Source organism: Anguilla anguilla, chromosome 19, assembly GCF_013347855.1.
Source record: "Anguilla anguilla isolate fAngAng1 chromosome 19, fAngAng1.pri, whole genome shotgun sequence".
NCBI classification, from domain to species: Eukaryota; Metazoa; Chordata; class Actinopteri; order Anguilliformes; family Anguillidae; genus Anguilla; species Anguilla anguilla.
The window spans coordinates 3,020,959-3,040,394 of record NC_049219.1 but is presented as its reverse complement, the minus strand read 5'-3'; the positions used below and the strand labels follow the sequence as shown (position 1 = coordinate 3,040,394).

The 19,436-nt window shown below is 46.8% G+C and overlaps 1 protein-coding gene across 1 annotated transcript; it reads right to left on the bottom strand.

Moving 5' to 3' along the window:
* Positions 1-204: 204 nt before the first annotated feature.
* On the bottom strand, positions 205-3,443 carry LOC118219208 (Bardet-Biedl syndrome 10 protein homolog). The gene is made up of 3 exons (XM_035402202.1): positions 3,098-3,443; positions 1,763-2,315; positions 205-1,728 (listed from the first exon to the last, which is right to left on the bottom strand). The coding sequence occupies exons 1-3, from the start codon at positions 3,346-3,348 to the stop codon at positions 409-411; spliced, it is 2,124 nt and encodes a 707-aa protein (XP_035258093.1). The 5' UTR covers positions 3,349-3,443; the 3' UTR covers positions 205-408.
* Positions 3,444-19,436: the final 15,993 nt, after the last annotated feature.

Below are 19,436 nucleotides of genomic sequence, written 5' to 3'. Positions count from 1 at the left end.
CGTATGCACCTGTATGTATGTCCAATGAGGCAACCTATTCTGGCGCATTTGTGATGATGTAATCAGACAGGAAGAAGAAAACGCAAAATCCACTAAGTTTGGGGCTTTATTTTGTGGACGTGTGAGGTCAGAAGGTACAGAAATGAATGTTTTTAAGGGTTGAGTGTCTGTGGTCATTGTGGTTATTTCTGTACGGAAACCCTGAAAAGTGCCAAACTCTCGGTGCTGTATATGTATGGGGCATGCCACCCCGCCAACACGTAACTTTGCAGGATGGCATACCTGCCGCCCCAATTTCACATACTTAAGGTATGAATATACTATCACATGGGAGGACCTGGAACTTGTATAAATACATACAGCCATTCAAATTTGTGCATAATGAAAAACAGGATTGACAGAACATTTCTACTCTTCTGCCTCCTCCTGGCTGTGTTCCGCCTGGCTGCAGATGTGGGTGTGAAGGATGAGGTCCACGGACAGCAGGCTTGACGCAGTGTGCAGGACGGAGAGGAGGAGCTGGTATTTACAGGCCAGGGACTCCAGCCCCCGAACCCTCCAGCTGGGGGGGGCGGCCCCAGAGGCCCTGAGGAAGTGTGACTGGGCATCCAGGAAGCGTGGGCCGGGGTACAGCCGCCTGGGCATGCTCAGTACAGCCCCCGCCACCAGCCGGCAGGCCGCGCGCAGGTCGGGGCAGCGCCGCTGGGAGGCCTGCTGCAGGAGGCAGTGGTGCAGTACGAACTCAAACGCGCCCCCTGCTGGTAGCACGCTTCCTGCCTCTATTAGGACACCTGAAGAGGCGGGGCCTGTTTCTCGGGTACGGGTCCCCAATGCTCCTTCTTTCCCTTCCCCAAAATGGACGCCGGGCCGCTCTCCTGATGCCTTGCCATTTCGTAGCCAGCCCGGAATTGGATGTTCAGGTTCTGCACATAGTGGCCCCTCACCCCTGTTTGGGTCCCTAATGCTGACCTGTGGCCCCTCACCCCTGTTTGGGTCACTAATGAGGACCTGTGGCCCCTCACCCCTGTTTGGGTCCCTAATAAGGGCCTGTGTCCCCTCATCCCAGTTTGGGTCGCTAATGAGGGCCTGTGGCCCCTCACCCCTGTTTGGGTCACTAATGAGGACCTGTGGCCCCTCACCCCTGTTTGGGTCCCTAATGAGGGCCTGTGGCCCCTCACCCCTGTTTGGGTCCCCAATAATGGCCTGTGGCCCTCCAGCCTCTGTGCTGTCAGTGCTCAGGTGGGCATTGTCCCTCATGCTGGCGGGTGCTCTATCTAACCTGGTGCCATTGTGTAGGCCGGGTTGTTTGACCATGTAATGAGCTACGTTCTCACTGTCCTCCTCCCTGCCCTGTGGGTGATGTGATTGGACAGGACCGTGTGCGTGACGCGACTGGACAGGCTCGTACACGCGCTGAAGCATCCGGAACAGTCCGCAGAAGGCCGTGCTGCACTGCTCCGCCAGGCCGGGACTGGGCCCGCACAGAACCAGGCAGTGCGGTGCCAAGCCCCGCCCCTCTGGGAAGCCCACGTGGGCCAACCTGTCGGGACCCAGCACCACGGGCTTGCAGAATGTCACCGTGGCAACGTGCTCCTCTCCAATCAGGCTCCAGTCACCGGGGTCGGCAAAGAGCTCCGCCCCCGCCAGCCGACAGAACAGCGCCAGCTCGTCACTGTCCACGCACTCCACCATGGACAGGCCGGCCCGCCGAGCGAGGTCCAGCGCCAGCTCCGACTGCTTCGCTGCCGAGCGCCGCGCTCGCCAAGTTCAGAGAGACGCCAGGGGGCGCCAGAGGGGACTGGAGCGGCACGCTTGTGGCCAGCGCTCGGAGCGGCCCGTCGCCAGGGCAACGCACCGCAAAGTCTCTGTGGATCACCAGGCCCTCGAGGACCCGGGACCGGCTCACGGGCAGGCCTGGTACGGGCGTGTGGAGCGCGGCGAAGTGGCGGGCGATCAGGGTCACGCCGGTGCAGTCCTGCTCACACCGCCACCTGCGGTAGAACTCGCAGGCCTTCTGGCTCAGGACCCCCCAGTGGGAGCTCGCTGTCTTTCCCCGGAAGTAGGCGTCCGTGAGCGGGCGCAGGTGGGCGGGGTCCTGGAGAAGGGACAGGGCGCGAGGGGCGAGGCCCTGCCCGATCACGCCATCCAAAACGAGCGTCTGGAAGGACAGCAGAATGTGAGCCACGCGGCGGGCCTGAATGCCGTGGAGATGGTCGCCGTGGATACCCCGCAGAAGCGCCCCCAGCAGGAGAAGGAAGGACTTGGCTCCATCACCCGTGATCTTACAGTGTGCTGATACACATCCCACCAGGACTCTGTCACAGGCACAACACAACACCATTATCAGCACACACATCTCTATCCATAGTCTTTTACTCACTATTTCTCATACAGTATGATTTACACAGTAACTCATACACATTGGTAACCACACAGTATTATTTACACACTGTTACTCACACAGTATAATTGACACACTGTTACTCATACAGTATGAATTGCAGTTACTCATACACATTGCTAATTGGACAGTATTATGTATACACTGTTACTCACACAGTATGATTCACACAGTTACTCATACACATTGCTAATCACACAGTATGATTTACACACTGATACTCACAGTATTATTTACACACTGTTACTCACACAGTATGATTTACACAGTGATACTCCTAGTATTATTTACACACTGTTACTTACACAGTATGATTTACACACTTTTACTCACACAGTATAACTTACACACTGTTACTCACACAGTATGATTTACACACTGTTACTCACACAGTATGATTTACACACTGTTACTCACACAGTATGATTCACACACTGTTACTCACACAGTATGCTTCACACACTGTTATACACGCAGTATTATTTACACACTGTTACTCAAACAGCTTTTTCCACTTGTATACTTTCGTTTCTCATTTATAGTGCAAACGTCACATCCCCAACATCGAACTGTCCATACTGCAGTAAGACGTAGTGGTGAAAAACCGTTTTCTGAGCTGGGTGAATGGAAGAAGCCCCAGGTTGTTGGCTGTGCTGTATTTCAGTAAGAGGGAGAACAGGTTTGGGGGCCTGTTACCTGGCAACGGGATGGTCAAGCCGAAGCAAGGTAAGGATCCTGCGGCCATCCCTGGTGATGAGGACCTCTCCAGAGTTGCGAGTGAAGAGGACCTGGCCCCCGGACAGACCGAAGCACGGGCCCACCACCGCCCCCAAGGCCTGGGTGACCTGCAGCAGGGTCCCCAACTCCACCCTCTGCACCCCCTTCATCTCCACACTGCCTTTAACAGGGGCCTGCTGTACACACAGGGCACAATCACTGAGCTGCATTTCCAACACAGACCCAGCGTACACAAACTGAAATGCACACGGTCCATTTCCCACACAGACACAGCGTACTCAATCTGAAATGCACACGGTGCATTTCCCACACAGACACAGCGTACTCAAACTGAAATGCATGCGGTGCATTTCCCACACAGACACAGCGTACTCAATCTGAAATGCACGCGGTGCATTTCCCACACAGACACAGCGTACTCAAACTGAAATGCACACGGTGCATTTCCCACACAGACACAGCGTACTCAATCTGAAATGTACATGGTCCATTTCAAACACAGCATACGCAAACTGAAATGCACACAGTGCATTTCCAACAGACACAGCGTACTCAATCTGAAATGCACACGGTGCATTTCAAACACAGACACAGCGTACTCAATCTGAAATGCACGCGGTGCATTTCCCACACAGACACAGCGTACTCAAACTGAAATGCACACGGTGCATTTCCCACACAGACACAGCGTACTCAATCTGAAATGCACACGGTGCATTTCCCACACAGACACAGCGTACTCAATCTGAAATGCACACGGTGCATTTCCCACACAGACACAGCGTACTCAAACTGAAATGCACACGGTGCATTTCCAACAAAGACACAGCGTACTCAAACTGAAATGCAGGACTCCAACCCTGTAGGGTAACCTGTTCAGCAAACAAACAAACAATCCTGCCAAGTACAAAACTAGCACTGAAATCACATTTGCCTCATCAGAATCAGACAAAACAATCCTGCCAAATACAATACTAACATGATCGCATTAGCCTAACTAGGTACATTGAGCTAAACTAGAGGCTAGGGAGGGGTGGGGAGAGGTGCAGCCTGAAGAGATGAGATTTTAGTCTGCGCTTGAAGGTAATTAGATTCTCTGCTGTTCTGACCGCCACGGGAAGGTCATTCCACCAGCGAGGGGCCAGGACAGACAGCAGACGCGAACGGGAAATACAGACACGAAAAGGGTGGAGGTGCCAAGCGTCCAGAGGTGGCAGAACCGAGAGGTCTGGCTGGTGTGTAGGGTTTGATAATCCTCTGGATGTATCCTGGTGCTGACCCCTTAGCTGCCTGGTATGCAAGCACCAAAGTCTTAAATTTGATGCGAGCCATAAGAGGCAGCCAGTGGAGGTCAGTGAGCAGGGGGGTGACATGGGAATGTCTGGGGAGGTTGTAGACCAGACGAGCTGCGGCATTCTGGATGAGCTGCATGGGTCTGATGGCGGATTATTATTATTAATAATAATAATAATAATAATAATAATAAACAAATAATAAATTAAGAAATTAATTAAATACAAATATTAAACTCTAACCTTAAACTCTATTATTTAATATAATAATTTCCTATAATAATGTATTGATATCTATAATAATTAGCTATAATAATTTATTATAAAATATAATAATATTATATATTATATTAATTATATCATATGTTTACATTATATATTAATATCAACATGAGGGTTAACGTGTGACTGTTTTGCCAGAGGCTGGGGGTGCACACGATTATTAGGTGCATCGTGTTCATCATGGCTGCCTTCTGGTGAATGGACTGCATTTCTATAGCGCTTTCATCCAAAGCGCTTTACAATTGATGCCTCTCATTCACCCATTCACACACACACACTCACACACCAACGGTGAAAGGCTGCCGTGCAAAAGTACCAATCAGCTCGTTGGGAGCAATTAGGGGTTAGGTGTCTTGCTCAGGGACACTTCGACACGCCCAGGGCGGGGGATCAAACTGGTAACCGTCCGGCTGCCAGACAACCGCTCTTAGCTCCTGAGCTATGTGGCCCCACACTGCACTGCCTTACGCCTGGTCTACACCGCTTACCTCGCCTGCGCGTGACGGCTACCTCGCCGAACTGCTGCGGCTCGCATGCATGTGTGTGTCCACACCGCCAGCGCTGCTGCTGCGGCGCTGCTACTGCCAGCCCTATCTGTCTACATTGAGTTTGCCTTTGATAATGGCCATCAATAATAGAATGTTTGATTTCATAAATTTAATTTATATTTAGTTTAGACAGAAAAAGGTTAAGAAGTGTGTGCTCAATTGTAAAAAAAAAAAAAAAAAATTAGGGCCTAGTTTCAGATCTTTACAAAAAATGTTATATTAGACAGAGGGAACTGGAGTAAGCAGTCAACGATTTAGAAACTCCCAACTTCAGCCTGGAGTCTCACCCTCTGGAGTTCAGTCCCTTGTAGTAGCGTCACAAGACCACCGGATGGCGGAAAGCATCCACTTTGTGTTTCCAGTATTCCAACACAGCCCACAGGTCTGATAGCAAAAGTAAATACTCTGATATTTTCGACTATTTCAAGCTCCTGCCACGACACATAATGGTTTTATTAAATTCCATTTAGCATGAGGATGGGGGTGTAATTTCAAAGAAACACTGCACTGGTTGATGCACTGAAGATGCTCATTTTTATTGTACACACAGAGCACGTACACAGCGCATCAATACACACACACGCACGCACATGCACAACATGCACACACACGCACACAAACACACACACAAACACATATACACCATGTTCACCTGATCGTATAGATAGATGGTTTGATACTGTGGTTTGTGTCTTTGGAGGCCCTACTAGACTGAAGGCTCTTTTCTTTCTGGGGAGGCTAGGCTCCTTCGGTGTGTGTAGCAGGGTGCTGGCCATGTTCTAACAGATCATTGTGGCCGGTGTCCTGTTTTACACCTGTCTGTGCTGGGCTGGGAGCCTCTACTCCAGGAACACAAAGAGGCCCAAACTGATCCAGAAGGCCAGCTGCCACCCTCTGCTGTTGTTTTGGGTGCAGTGGGTGTTTGCCGACTCTCCCCCCCCTCTCTGAGTCAGCCCCCCTTCTCTGCTTCCTCGGCCAGCCCTCTAGTTGCCCTCCTCAGCCTTGCCCCTGCCATGCCCGTGTTCTCCAGAAGGTAGAGCACTGAGTGTGGCACAGTGGGTAAGGAACTGGGCTTGTAACCGAAAGGTCGCCGGTTCGATTCCCGGGTAGGACACTGCCGTTGTACCCTTGAGCAAGGTACTTAACCTGCATTGCTTCAGTATATATATCCAGCTGTATAAATGGATACAATGTAAAATGCTATGTAAAAAGTTGTGTAAGTCGCTCTGGATAAGAGCGTCTGCTAAATGCCTGTAATGTAATGTAATGTAGAGCACTGACTGGCGGGTGAACCCCCAGCGTCCCACCTCCACTGGATATACTGTCGCTCTCTAACCGACCTCCTTACACTCCTTACACTCTCACACTCCGCTGCCAGGTCGGAGTACTTCAGGCGTTTCCGCTCATAGGCTGCTTCTGCCCCCTCCTCCCATGGGAGGGTGAGCTCCATAAGGAGCACCACCTTCACCCGAGAGGACCACGTCTCCATATAAGGAGCACCACCTTCACCCGAGTAGAACACGTCTCCATATAAGGAGCACCACCTTCGCCCGAGTGGACCACGTCTCCATATAAGGAGCACTGTTCTGTGTCCCTGTGCTGGAGCCATCTCACAGCCTGACAGACCTGCTCAGTGTCCCTGTGCCAGATGCCTCCTCTGTGTCCCTGTGCTGGGGACCTGCTCTGTGTCCCTGTGCTGGAGGCCTCCTCTGTGTCCCTGTGCCAGAGGCCTGCTCTGTGTCCCTGTGCTGGAGCCGTCTCACAGTTTGACAGAATGTGCCGGAGGCCTCGTTTGGGTGCAGCACAGAGCAGACGGTCTCATCTGCACCAAACCATTAACGCAGGTTCTGAGGAGAAGGCAGGGTGTCATAATTGGCCCTGATCAGGAAGCTAAGCCTGGCTTGTGGTATCTTCCACCAGTCTGACCCACTGAGTGATCGGTCCTCCACACTTTCCCACGCTGTCCATCCTCCCAGACCACCTTAGCAAACTGATATAACCTGCTACCTCTACTGCGCCATCCATGGTGGGATGACCCAGAGTCTTCTGTGCCCCTCTGTTTCCCTGCTGGGGGGGCTGTGCCCCTCTGTTTCCCTGCTGGGGGGGTTGTGCCCCTCTGCTTCCCTGCTGGGGGGGGGGGGGGGGTTGTACCCCTCTGTTTTCCTGTTGGGGGTTGTGCCCCTCTGTTTCTCTGCTGGGGGTTGTACCCCTCTGCTTCCCTGCTGGGGGGGGTTGTGCCCCTCTGTTTCCCTGCTGGGGGGAAGCAGTCAGGTAGAAGCAAACTGCAAACAGAATGCATATCAGGCCACTGCTATATGTACCACAATTAAACCATCAGTGAAAGCCCAGGATATACTGGTATATTTATAAATCAATGACAAAGTATGTTCTACAGCATATCCAGCAATTTACCCACCCAGATATAATTTCTGATTAACAATGTTGTACATTTTCAGCTCTCATAAAATGCCAGTAGTACAGATTCTGATGTAGTCAGCTTAAAGGTACTTCTTAGCTTACAAAGGAGATGGTACAGTAGAATGGGCACATCCAATTTGTTCAGGTGCAGCGCATAAACAATATCTAGAGTTAAAAATATGTCTGATGTTTGAACAGACTAGGCAGAATGTGTCATTCCAAACAGATTGGAGTATGTGTTTTACATCAGCATGCCTTTGGAGCTGAGTGAGTACATTTAACATGGTCGGTGAAAATAGCGGCGATATGTGTTATTCAACCAATCATTTAAACAGAAACATTTACACTCTAGACATTTGACACGTTAACAGTAAAAATAACACATACAAATGCAACATTACACACTTGCACCAGCAGGCCTTATCTGATAGAAGAAAAATAATCACATTATCAGAACAGACAGAACAGACATTGCCACAGGAATACCTAACACAAACGCAATTTTCCCCCATGTGGAATAAGCCGGCATTTTGGATAAACAGAGTTGCGCGGTCTCTAATAAGAATGATTAGCATGGCTTACAGGCTCGTCACGGAACAGAAATAATATAGAATGACACCAATACAACAATCCTGTAATGTAATTACAGTATCACATTTTGCAGTAAATTATTGACTCATCAATGTTCAGTCCAAAAGCTCTTATTAGATGCCACTGTTGACATTTGTAAGTTTGGCCTTTACAATCCTTCCAGCTTCTCCCATTGTTATGCCTGGATTTATGACATGGTCAATCACTGTGCCTCTAAATTCATTCAATACAGCAGCATTTCTTCTACCTGCTTGACCACAACCTCAGCCACAGCCACGACCCGTCCATCAGTACCAACTGCATTGGGCTACTCCATGTTGTCAGATACTGCTGAATGTTGTGCTGTAAAACAGCCTTTGATGTTGGGATTATTAAACGTGCTGCAATGCGACTCACCTGGGCAATGTTGCTGGAAGTGATGAGACAGAATTGCAAACATCTTGACTTCATTTCACAATCTGCATGTCTAGCAATAATCACTGGACTAATACGAGACGACTGTATTGTGAAAACTGAGTGTGATTTAGAGTTGTGCACTGTAGGGTCAAAGGAACATCTCAGAGACTGGATGTCATGCAAACCACACTTCTGTCAGGACCACTGTCATCAAGTAGAACTTTATTGACAATAAAGGCAATACAGTTATGTTTGGCGGTATGGCTCTGTTCTGGAGCTCTCCCGCCAACCACGCAGCCCGCGTGGATAAGGCCGGGAGGCCAGCAGCCAAACCCCCCCCTAGAGGGGTACACACAGAACAGATCCAGCAGCAAAGCAGTTTTTAACACATATGAATGGAGCAAATGCAATTTCTTAACACATAAGGATGGAGAATGCAAATTCTTGACGCATGGGGAAGGAGCTGGGGTGGTGGAGGGGATTTACGAAGCAACGTGCAGCGCTTGCATGCAGGAGGAGCAGCCGAATGAGTAGAGGGAGGCTGTTTAAGTAGACCGCCCTGTTAGTGAATGTACTGTGATAGGCTAACATCACTCAGCTGAGCCATCAGCTGATTCGGCCGGAGCACTTGACTCTCGTGACCTGCCAGAACTACGCGATGCTCTATTTCTGTCAGGACCACTGTCATCAAGTAGAACTTTATTGACAATAAAGGCAATACAGTTATGTTTGGCGGTATGGCTCTGTTCTGGAGCTCTCCCGCCAACCACGCAGCCCGCGTGGATAAGGCCGGGAGGCCAGCAGCCAAACCCCAAAACAACCATATGCCAATATGCTATCAATAAGTGTCTCCGGCTGATGTGATGACTATGTGTACGACCACCTGGAGGAAGCCCTTCGTCCAGTCGAGCCTTTCGGCTTGAGGCCGTCTATATTTTTTTTTACATGGATCAGTGGTTATGTGTCCCAACAGCATGTTGGACGTTCCCCTGAGGCCAATACTTAGATGTAGTATTAATTAATAACCCCAAGGAACATACTATGTGTGGTATGATATTAGGCTATGTGTACCGACGCTGTCGGTATTTCCCCTCGAGCGCCGCGATTTGAACTAACCGGGGGAAATATACTACCGACTACGTCAGTGTAAATGAATCCTCACTCGTTGCATAGGCCAGTAGTAGCAGCAGCAGGAGCGCGGTGGCAGTAACGCAGCAGCGTAGGAGCCATAGGGCAGCAGCAGTAAGAGCAGTGATGTGAAGCACGTGTTCAACGATGACGTGATGACTATGTGACGACCACCTGGAGGAAGCCCTTCGTCCAGTCAAGCCCTTCGGTTTGAGGCCGTCTATTTTTTTTTTTTTTTTTTTTAATGGATCAGTGGTTATGTGTACCAACGCATGTTGGACGTTCCCCTGAGGCCACTGGTTAGATGAATTATTAATTAATAAACCAGGGGAACATACTATGTGAGATGTAATATTAGGCTATGTGTACCGACAGCTTGTCGGTATTTCCCCTCGAGCACCGAGATTTGAACTAACCGGGGGAAATATACTACCGACTATGTCAGTGTAAATGAATCCTCACTCGTTGCATAGGCCAGTAGTAGCAGCAGCAGGAGCGCGGTGGCAGTAACGCAGCAGCGTAGGAGCCATAGCGCAGCAGCAGTAAGAGCAGTGATGTGAAGCACGTGTTCAACGATGACGTGATGACTATGTGTACGACCACCTGGAGGAAGCCCTTCGTCCAGTCAAGCCCTTCGGTTTGAGGCCGTCTATTTTTTTTTTTTTTTTTTTTTTGACTATGTGTACGACCACCTGGAGGAAGCCCTTCGTCCAGTCAAGCCCTTCGGTTTGAGGCCGTCTATTTTTTTTTTTTTTTTTTTAATGGATCAGTGGTTATGTGTACCAACGCATGTTGGACGTTCCCCTGAGGCCACTGGTTAGATGAATTATTAATTAATAAACCAGGGGAACATACTATGTGAGATGTAATATTAGGCTATGTGTACCGACAGCTTGTCGGTATTTCCCCTCGAGCACCGAGATTTAAACTAAACCGGGGGAAATATGCTACTACCTGCATCAGTGTAAATGAATCCTCGCTCATTGCCATCCATACAAGCATGCATGGACAAGACCAGGAGGGGGCAGCAGCAAAACCCCCCAAAGCAAACATACGCCGACATGTTGTTAGTACTTAGTCTCTGACATAGGGCGACATAGCTCAGGAGGCAAGACCGACCGTCTGGCAGTCGGAGGGCCGCCGGCCCAAACCCCGCCCTGGGCGTGTCGAAGCGTCTCCGAGCAAGACACCCAATCCCTAACTGCTCTGGCGAATGAGAGGCATCAATTGCAAAGCGCTTTGGATAAAAGCGCTATATAAATGCAGTCCATTTAGTCTCCGGCTGAAGTGATGACTATGTGAAATGCCATTCGGCTACCGGAAAGGCCCTTCATCCGGTCAGCTCGAGGCTGTTCTAACATTGTGGGTCAGTGGCTATGTGTACCAAGGGTTTTTATTTTTATTTTTTATTTTTTTATTTTTAATTTTATACTATTTGTAATGTTAAAGGCTATGCCTACGTGTATGGCCTTGGCTTCTATCAATCAAATTTATTTGTATAGTGTATTTTACGGCAGTTGTCACAATGCATTTTACGGACAACCCTGACCTGAACCCCCACAGGAGCAAGCCTAAGGCGACAGTGGCAAGGAAAAACTCCCTGTGGCAGATAGGAAGAAACCTCGGAAGGAACCAGGCTCAAGGGGGAAACCCATCCTCCTCTGGTCGGCTCAGGTTGTCGATTGTGACAAGCATGTCAGTCAGTGGCTCAGCTACCTCGTAAGTCCAAGGCCATTCAAACTAATCACCAAATATCATTAGGCTATGTGTACCAGCAGCTTGTTCGTATTTCCCCCCAGCACAGAGATTTAAACCAATTAGAGGGAAATATACTACTCATATTAGTGTAATGAATCCTCGTTCAGTAGTAGTGCAGCAGCAGCAGCAGCAATAAACAGCAGGAGCAGTAGCATCAGCAACAGCAACATCAGCAGTAGTGGCAGCAGTACGCAGCAGCAGCAGTAGCACCCAGCAGCAGTAACAGCAGCAGCAGCAGCAGAAGCAGTACCAGCAGCAGCAGCTTCAGTAGCAGTAGCACCCAGCAGCAGCAGCAGTAGCAGCAGCACTAGCAGCAGCAGTAGTAGCAGTAGCAGCAGCAGGAAACTGATTACAGAGGAAACATTGGCGGCTGCGATGCCGGTACTTGCCAGTAGACAGTAGCAGCCGTGCTCCTATGCTGCAAAGCTCATAGCTTTTGAACGGAAATTGTCAATGCCAACGGATGAAGTACATGTCCAAAGCCCCGTAGCTTCACTGAGGATGCTGGGAACCATCACTGCTGCCGTTGCCACACTGGAGCAGGAGTGGTGGTGTAGAACTCCGGAATGGGGACCACATTGCCAATGAGACCGAGGCGGACGGCAACCAGATTTCGTCATGGCATTTCCCAATGAAGGCTCCTCAGGGCTCGCATGGGGGCGCCACCACAGGTACCGGGTCATGGAGGAGAGGACGGAAAACAGTGCTAGTATGCAATAATGACAAGTTTCTTAATTTTCTTAGATGAAAAGCTTGAGGTGTATACGATATATAGCTAATTTAAGCATATTTGCCATGGTGAGATCATATAAAGAACCATGAAGCATAAGGAAATGCAGTTTCCAACAGTGGGTACTCCGGGGTTGAAACACTTGCCTTAAGAGAGACCAGTTGTGAACGCAGTTATGAGGATGAATAGTCTATGAATATTTTTTTTTGTTTTGTTTTTTTTTTTTTTTTTTTTTTTTTAATTGTGGGGAAATGCCTTATGCAGAGATTGGATGAACATATTACTGTTTCTGCCCATCAGGCGTCACGATGAGGCTAATCTTGCGTTGCGCTATCGGAAGCGACTCCTACCAAACGGATACGCTGGAAAAGATGCATAGCCTGGTCCCGAAAGCCGAGACGATTGGCGATCGTGTTTTTGAGTTTCGCTTACATTACATTACAGGCATTTGGCAGACGCTCTTATCCAGAGCGACGTACAACAAAGTGTATAATCATAACCAGGAACAAGTATGACGAAACCCCTAGAGAGAAGTACCGGTCCAAGTGCAGGGAACAACCGCATAGTTCAACTTGGACCCTGAAGGTTAAACTGATTACCACTAACAACGATAACGGCAACAACGCTTAATTCGCTGACATAAGGGCCACTCCGGGCGAGGGCAGGCATCGAAGCAATAAGGTTCGAAGAATTATTTCTCAATACGTCGTTATTTAAATATTATTTAACAGTTGGGCACAGTGGGCTGCTTTAAAGGGCCACAATGCATTACTAATATGCTTACCGAATGAGTATATTAGGAGAGGAATTGGAAGCAGTCTTTTTTTTTTATTTATTTTTTTTTTTATTTTATTTATTTTTTTTATTTTATTTATTATTATTAATTAATTAATTAATTAATTAATTAATTAATTTATAATTCACGTATTTATTTATTTTATTAGCCATCGTATTGCACTCCATTTAGACGAAAATGCAATGTACGATTAAAGAAACTATGACAAAGTTGCGAAAGCACATGCTACAAATCTGCCTGGAACCAGCCATACCGGCAGCAGGTCCAAGGATGACGCGCCACGCCATTCGCGTGTAGAGACGGCGAAGCCAATACCTAGGCTATGTGGAGCATGTCCGTAGCAGGAGGTATGATTTTTTCCTCAACATGTGTGCTCAGTCGTGTGGTCACATGCCTGATCACATGCACGGTGAAGAGGTCAGAGCAGTGACGCGGAGAAGGCTACATGAAATCCCTTCTCCGCTGTGATAAGCCTAAACGCCCGTTTAGGTGTCATGGAATACAACGATACACTTATGAATGCGGAACGTACGCATTCGCGTCTTGCAACAGCACAATATTGAGAGAACCAGTTGGATAAGACAACGTTAGCCTATTTTGTCTCATTACAATAAACATTAGCAATCCCTAAACATTCAGCAGCGTGATCTGACAGCTAAATTAGATAGCCAACCAAATTGTATCCTCGCAGATTTAACACCAATATGAATTTAATGTTTTTATTTTTTCTGTCGCGATGATTGGGTCCTGATAGGGAACCGGCTTTTTAAGCGCGAATCGTGAATCAGTGGAGAACAACTTTCAGAAACCGAAAGTTGAAGCCGAAGCTGGTTTGCATTTACAACATTGGCTGTAGCCTACTTGCCGGTAACAGTCCAACACTCCTTGTAGTGTAGCGATTCAGCGAAGGGTAGAATGCAGCTTTGAACAATTTAGACATCTGAGCTCTTTGCAACACGCCCTGCCGCCCATGTTCAATCTGCCAAACCTATAACAGCCAGAGTTTAACTGCCGTCTCGCAGCCCAATTTTTCCGGAATAACTGTTTACACCAGGAAGTAGGCATGGGGCTATCTAGTAGCTGCGTGTTAGCGACTGTCCTTAATCCGTCAGCCGTTCGTAATGAACAAAAGATTCTTTATCGATACGCCTACTTTTCCCATCTCAGCCAAGCGTGAGAACTTTGGCGTTCTCAATTCAGACATTTCCGCTTAGATTTACGTGCACGAACCCCAAATTCGCGTAAAACGGTTGATTGGAAGACCCCGCTCTGATCAAGTGGAGGATGTAGCGTACCGCCGGGCACCCACCGCACGCGTCGCGTAGGGTGTCTCCACTGGTTCCGTTTGTGTCGCGCAAAGGCTTGCTTAAAAGCTATATATTCCTAGTAGCTCTCGCAGTCTGCAGTGGGATTACATCGTGTATTTCACGTTTGTTCACGACTGTTGATTATGGGTTAAGTGAATACTTTGGTGAGAGACCTTTTTCAGTTTGTTAATTTGGTAATATTTCGTTAACTCGTAAATACGTGAGAAAGTAAACGCTTTCAAGAATTACCATAAACTTAAATCGCAACGTAGCCTGCATAACAATCAATCTCAAACTGTATTAATTTATTTCCTTGGTTAACAAGCGTGCCAATTTCATGAAGAATATGTAATGATCATAATAATAATAAATAATCCGTAATCAACCATTGGGAATTCCCGTGTTGTCTTGTCATTCACGTCAAAACATTTATAGGATCATATTTAGTAAAATCATCATGAAAAAGACAGTAACAGTTTAATCTTGAAGGGATATGAACACCACAACGCCATGAACACCGGAAGCTTTGAAGTACAAGCGCAATAAAGGCTTGCTTACAACTTCATTTATAAAATAGGTGCATTTTCATCGGCAAAACCACTAAATAATCTGATTTTTTTAAAGCTCTGTGGATTATCTGATTTTTATTAACAAGCCCTTTTTGAAAGCACGGCGAACGAACACATCGGAGAAGTCAAATAGGCTGAGCAATGGTTGGTTAAAAACTACCTTCCAACACTCGAGCTAACAAACCGCTGCTCGGTGCATTCACTGCTACGTCATTCAATAGGCTACGTCTTTCTGTGGTGTATTTTCAAATTTACCCCACCCCCTCCGCAAAATAAGACAGCGAAACTAAGTTTGCCTTTTCCCCAGGTTCCAGTTATTTTTTTATTTTTTTATTTTTACAAAACGAAAAGGCTTGTATTTTTTTAGCTGCTTATAAAATATCTGGGAGGTAACTAGGGACACACCCCCAGTAATATAAGGATGAAATATAAATCAGAGCATGTATACCTAGCATTTTAGAGCATATTTCTGTGTATAAACAGGCCACCGTGACGCGCGACAAGCCGAAAAAATAGAACAGAAGCGAAAAACTACGCTTCAGTTCGCTTGTGTCGCGCGAGCTTCGCAGCCGGTACGCGACGCGTTCGCATCTGGTGGAGACGACGTCGCCCGCTGCCGTTGTAATAACAGTACTTCAACTACCCTTCAGTTACGCGCGTAATACGCGCGTAGTGCGCTCGCGGTCGATACGCGTGCGGTGGGTGCCCGGCTTACGACCCAATTCTACTGCGTTCAGGAAGGTAGCCGAAAACATTCACGCCAGGAATTCTTTAGCAGTGACGCATCTAGCTTTGACTCTGGTGGTGAGAAACTCGACAATAAGCATGCAATTAACTTGTGCCCGCATATGTTGGAACGTTTCCGCTTTTAGCGAAAGACTTGCGATATTCGTGGAACCAGCCCCTCTGTGAGACGCCCCCGCAATCGAACGTGTATATTCGGTGTTGTTAATTTAGCGACTTTTAGAGGAGGCCATAGCTACTTTCTATAGAAATATTTGGCAACACTGTATATTATGCACTTACGCTAGACTCAGAGCTCAGCAGAATTTAAATAAGGTTGATGACATTACCCGGCAAAAATCTGCAGCTAGCAGATATGGACGTGGCAGCAGCTTCCAGGCTTGAACATGGCGTCCTCCACGGAGGGGCGGCGTCGCCGCAAAGCAGCGCTCCTTGAATGAAGCTCCCTGGCCAGTTAGCAGTGAGGACAGTGCACCGGTATCCTCAATATTTGGAATAAGCCGCTTTAGACAACGCTTTGCGTGGCTGGCCCCGAAATGGATCGCCTGCCTGCTGCAGCTAGAGCTTAGAGGTAAGGAGCAATGCAAATGAATAGCGAGACTTCTTCATAGTGCCTAGGCTGTGAGCTTAGACTAGCAGCTAACATGTAGCAAGTAGACTTGGTTTAGACTGGCAACGTGCCGTAGGCTAGCTGGATTGCAGGAAGAAGCGCCGATTTACGAAGCAACGTGCAGCGCTTGCATGCAGGAGGAGCAGCCGAATGAGTAGAGGGAGGCTGTTTAAGTAGACCGCCCTGTTAGTGAATGTACTGTGATAGGCTAACATCACTCAGCTGAGCCATCAGCTGATTCGACCGGAGCGCTTGACTCTCGTGACCTGCCAGAACTACGCGATGCTCTATTTCTGCTCTGATTTTGGCTTAGTGGTCTAATCCATTCAACTGATGTGCAGCAGATCCAGGTCAAACTTTCAGGAAAACCATTTATTTGAGAGGTAACATAAACATACCAGCTCAATAGACAAGCAGTGCCTTTTCAAAATGTATTGAGTTGTGGTTACACTACAGCAACAGAAGCAAGCATTCATCAGACACTACACAACTTCTCTTATAATGGATTTTATTTCCACTACTGTACATGAATGCCATTGCTTCAACTGCAGATTTTAGCCCCATGCTGATCTACTCAAATTGAGCCCAAACATAATCCCATACAGAATATGAAATAAGTACTACTGCGGAGTACAGGAGTTCAATACATCACACAATAATAAATCACAACAGCAAAACATTTGATATTTTAATAATTCAGATTTAATCATTGCATATTATTGTCTGAAAATACAGAAAAGTGAAACAAAAAAAACTAAACAAAAAACAATACTAACAGAATTAATAAGGAAACTCAATCCATCATTGTTTACAGTAATGAAAGGAAATAAATACACTGCAGTTATCATTCTGCATTCTCCCTATCAGCTGCATTTGCCCACAGAAATTTGCACATTGGAACTCTTGTGAAAATGAATGAAAGCAACAGTAAAAACTAGTAAAATGCACATTTAAGTGGAGGAGTTTGCCACTGGATTCTTTTAAAAAAGATGCAGATACAGGAGACAGAATTATTACTTCAAAGACATTTCACCCTGCCATCTTTTGGCATTATTACTCTCAATGTTATATTAATGTTTTAATAATCAAAAGTACATTAACACACCTTGAACATTTGCAATATAAATGTATTAAAATGTAAAAAATGAATGAGTATGTGTGTGTGTGCACACAGGTGCGTGTGTGTATGGGTAAGAGAAAGTGTGTGTGCGTGCGTTTGTGTGAATTTGTGTTTGATTGTGTATTTGAGTGTGTGTGCGTGCAAGAGAATGAGTGTATGTATGTGTATGTGTGTGTGCGTGAGAGTGCCTTTGTGAATGTGTGTGTGTTTATACATGTGTGTGTGTGTGTATGTATGGGTATGAGAATGTTTGTGTATACATGTGTATATGATGTGTGCACGCATGTATGTGTATGCATGTGTGAGTGCATGAGTATGTGTGTGTGTGTGCGTATGGGTAAGAGAATGTGTGTGTTTATACATGTGTGTGTGTGTGCGTGCGTGCGTATGGGAATGAGAATGTGCGTGTGTTCACATGTTTGTGTTTGTGCGTGAGTGCATGAGTGTGTGTGTGTGTGCATGCGTTTGCGAATGTGTGTGTCTGTATACTGTATGTGAGTGTGTGAGTGAGAGAAAGAGTGTGTGTGTGTGCACACGGGTATGAGCATGTGTATTTTTGCATGCGCGTTTGTGTGTGCGCGTGAGATTGTGTGTGTCCGTGTATAGGTGTGTGTGAGTGACTGGGTGTGAGAGAGTGTGCGTGCGTAGGTGTGTGAGTGTGTGTGCATGAGTAAACATGAGTGTATGTATTTGTGAGTGCGTGTGCATGACTGAGAGAGTGTGTGTGTGTGATGGACTGTATGTGAGAGAGAGAGGGTGTGTGTGTGTGTGACTGGGAGTGTGAGAGTGTGTGTAGGTGTGCGAGTGTGTGTGAGTCTGTCTAGGTGCATATGACTGTGTGTATATATGTGTGAGTGTGTGACTGAGTGTGTGTGTATGTGTATATGAGTGTGTGTGTATATGTGTGTGTGTGTGTGTAGGTGTGGGTGTGTGGGGGTCTAGGTGTATATGAGTGTTTGTGTTTATATGTGTGTGTCAGTGTGTGATTGAGTGTGTGTGTGCATGTGTACATAAGAATGTGTGTGTATATATATATATATATACAGTGGGGTTCAAAAGTCTGAGACCACATTGAAAATCTATAATATTTTCACGTAAACCTGGAAATAATCAGAAAGTTTGAGGATTCAGAAACATTTAAAAACACAAGAAGTTATTACATGTAAAATGAAGAAGAAATATTTAAGATTATGCACTATTTCTAGGTCAGCAATCAAATTTAAGCAAATTTATACTTATACTATTATACTACTATTTATACAAATACTTTGTACAAAAGGTCAGATTTCCTTGAGTTGTATCCCTTCCATTGAAGCATGCGTTCAGATGACAGGTGGATTTGATCTACTCATCAGAGGCTCGTTCAAGTAACTCAACTTGCAGCCAGTGTTCACCTGTTATAAATATGGCTGTGCCTCAAGTTTCCAGCAAATCATTGCTTACTAAGTAACATTGTGATAGTGGGAAACATGGCATCAGAACTAAGTGAAAGTGTCAGAAGTCAAATTGTTATTCTAAGCAAAGAGGGGCTTTCTCAGCGTCAAATCATGGCTAGACTAAAGGTTTCTAAGAGGGCAGTGCATGGAACTCTAAAACGCTTTGCAGAAACTGGATCAGTTGTATCCAAAAAACAATCAGGAAGACCAAAAATGACCACACCATCAGAAGATCAATACATCAAGCTTAGTTCCCTGAGAGATAGAAAAGCAACTTCATCACAGATACAAAATTTGCTAAATAAAGAACGCAAGACTCCAATCAGCAAAAGTACTGTCAAAAGAAGGCTGTCTTGTAGTGGTCTCAGAGGACAAGTAGCAGTTTCTAAACCACTTCTCAGGAGGGGAAACAGGGCCAAACGCTTGGGGTGGGCTAATAAATACCAGCATTTCACAGTGGATGACTGGAAAAAGTCCTATTTACTGATGAATCCAAGTTTAAGATTTATGGCAGTAACAGAAGGGTGTATGTAAGGAGACGAACAGGAGAGAGAATGATACCGCAGTGTATC

Excerpts from the sequence above, each read along its gene's own strand:
- LOC118219208 (XM_035402202.1), bottom strand. The coding sequence starts at position 3,348 with ATGCAGCTCAGTGATTGTGCCCTGTGTGTACAGCAGGCCCCTGTTAAA. Across the intron at positions 2,316-3,097 it reads CTTGACCATCCCGTTGCCAG|AGTCCTGGTGGGATGTGTAT; the intron begins GTAACAGGCCCC and ends TGCCTGTGACAG. Across the intron at positions 1,729-1,762 it reads CTGGCGTCTCTCTGAACTTG|CTGGCGCTGGACCTCGCTCG; the intron begins GCGAGCGCGGCG and ends AAGCAGTCGGAG.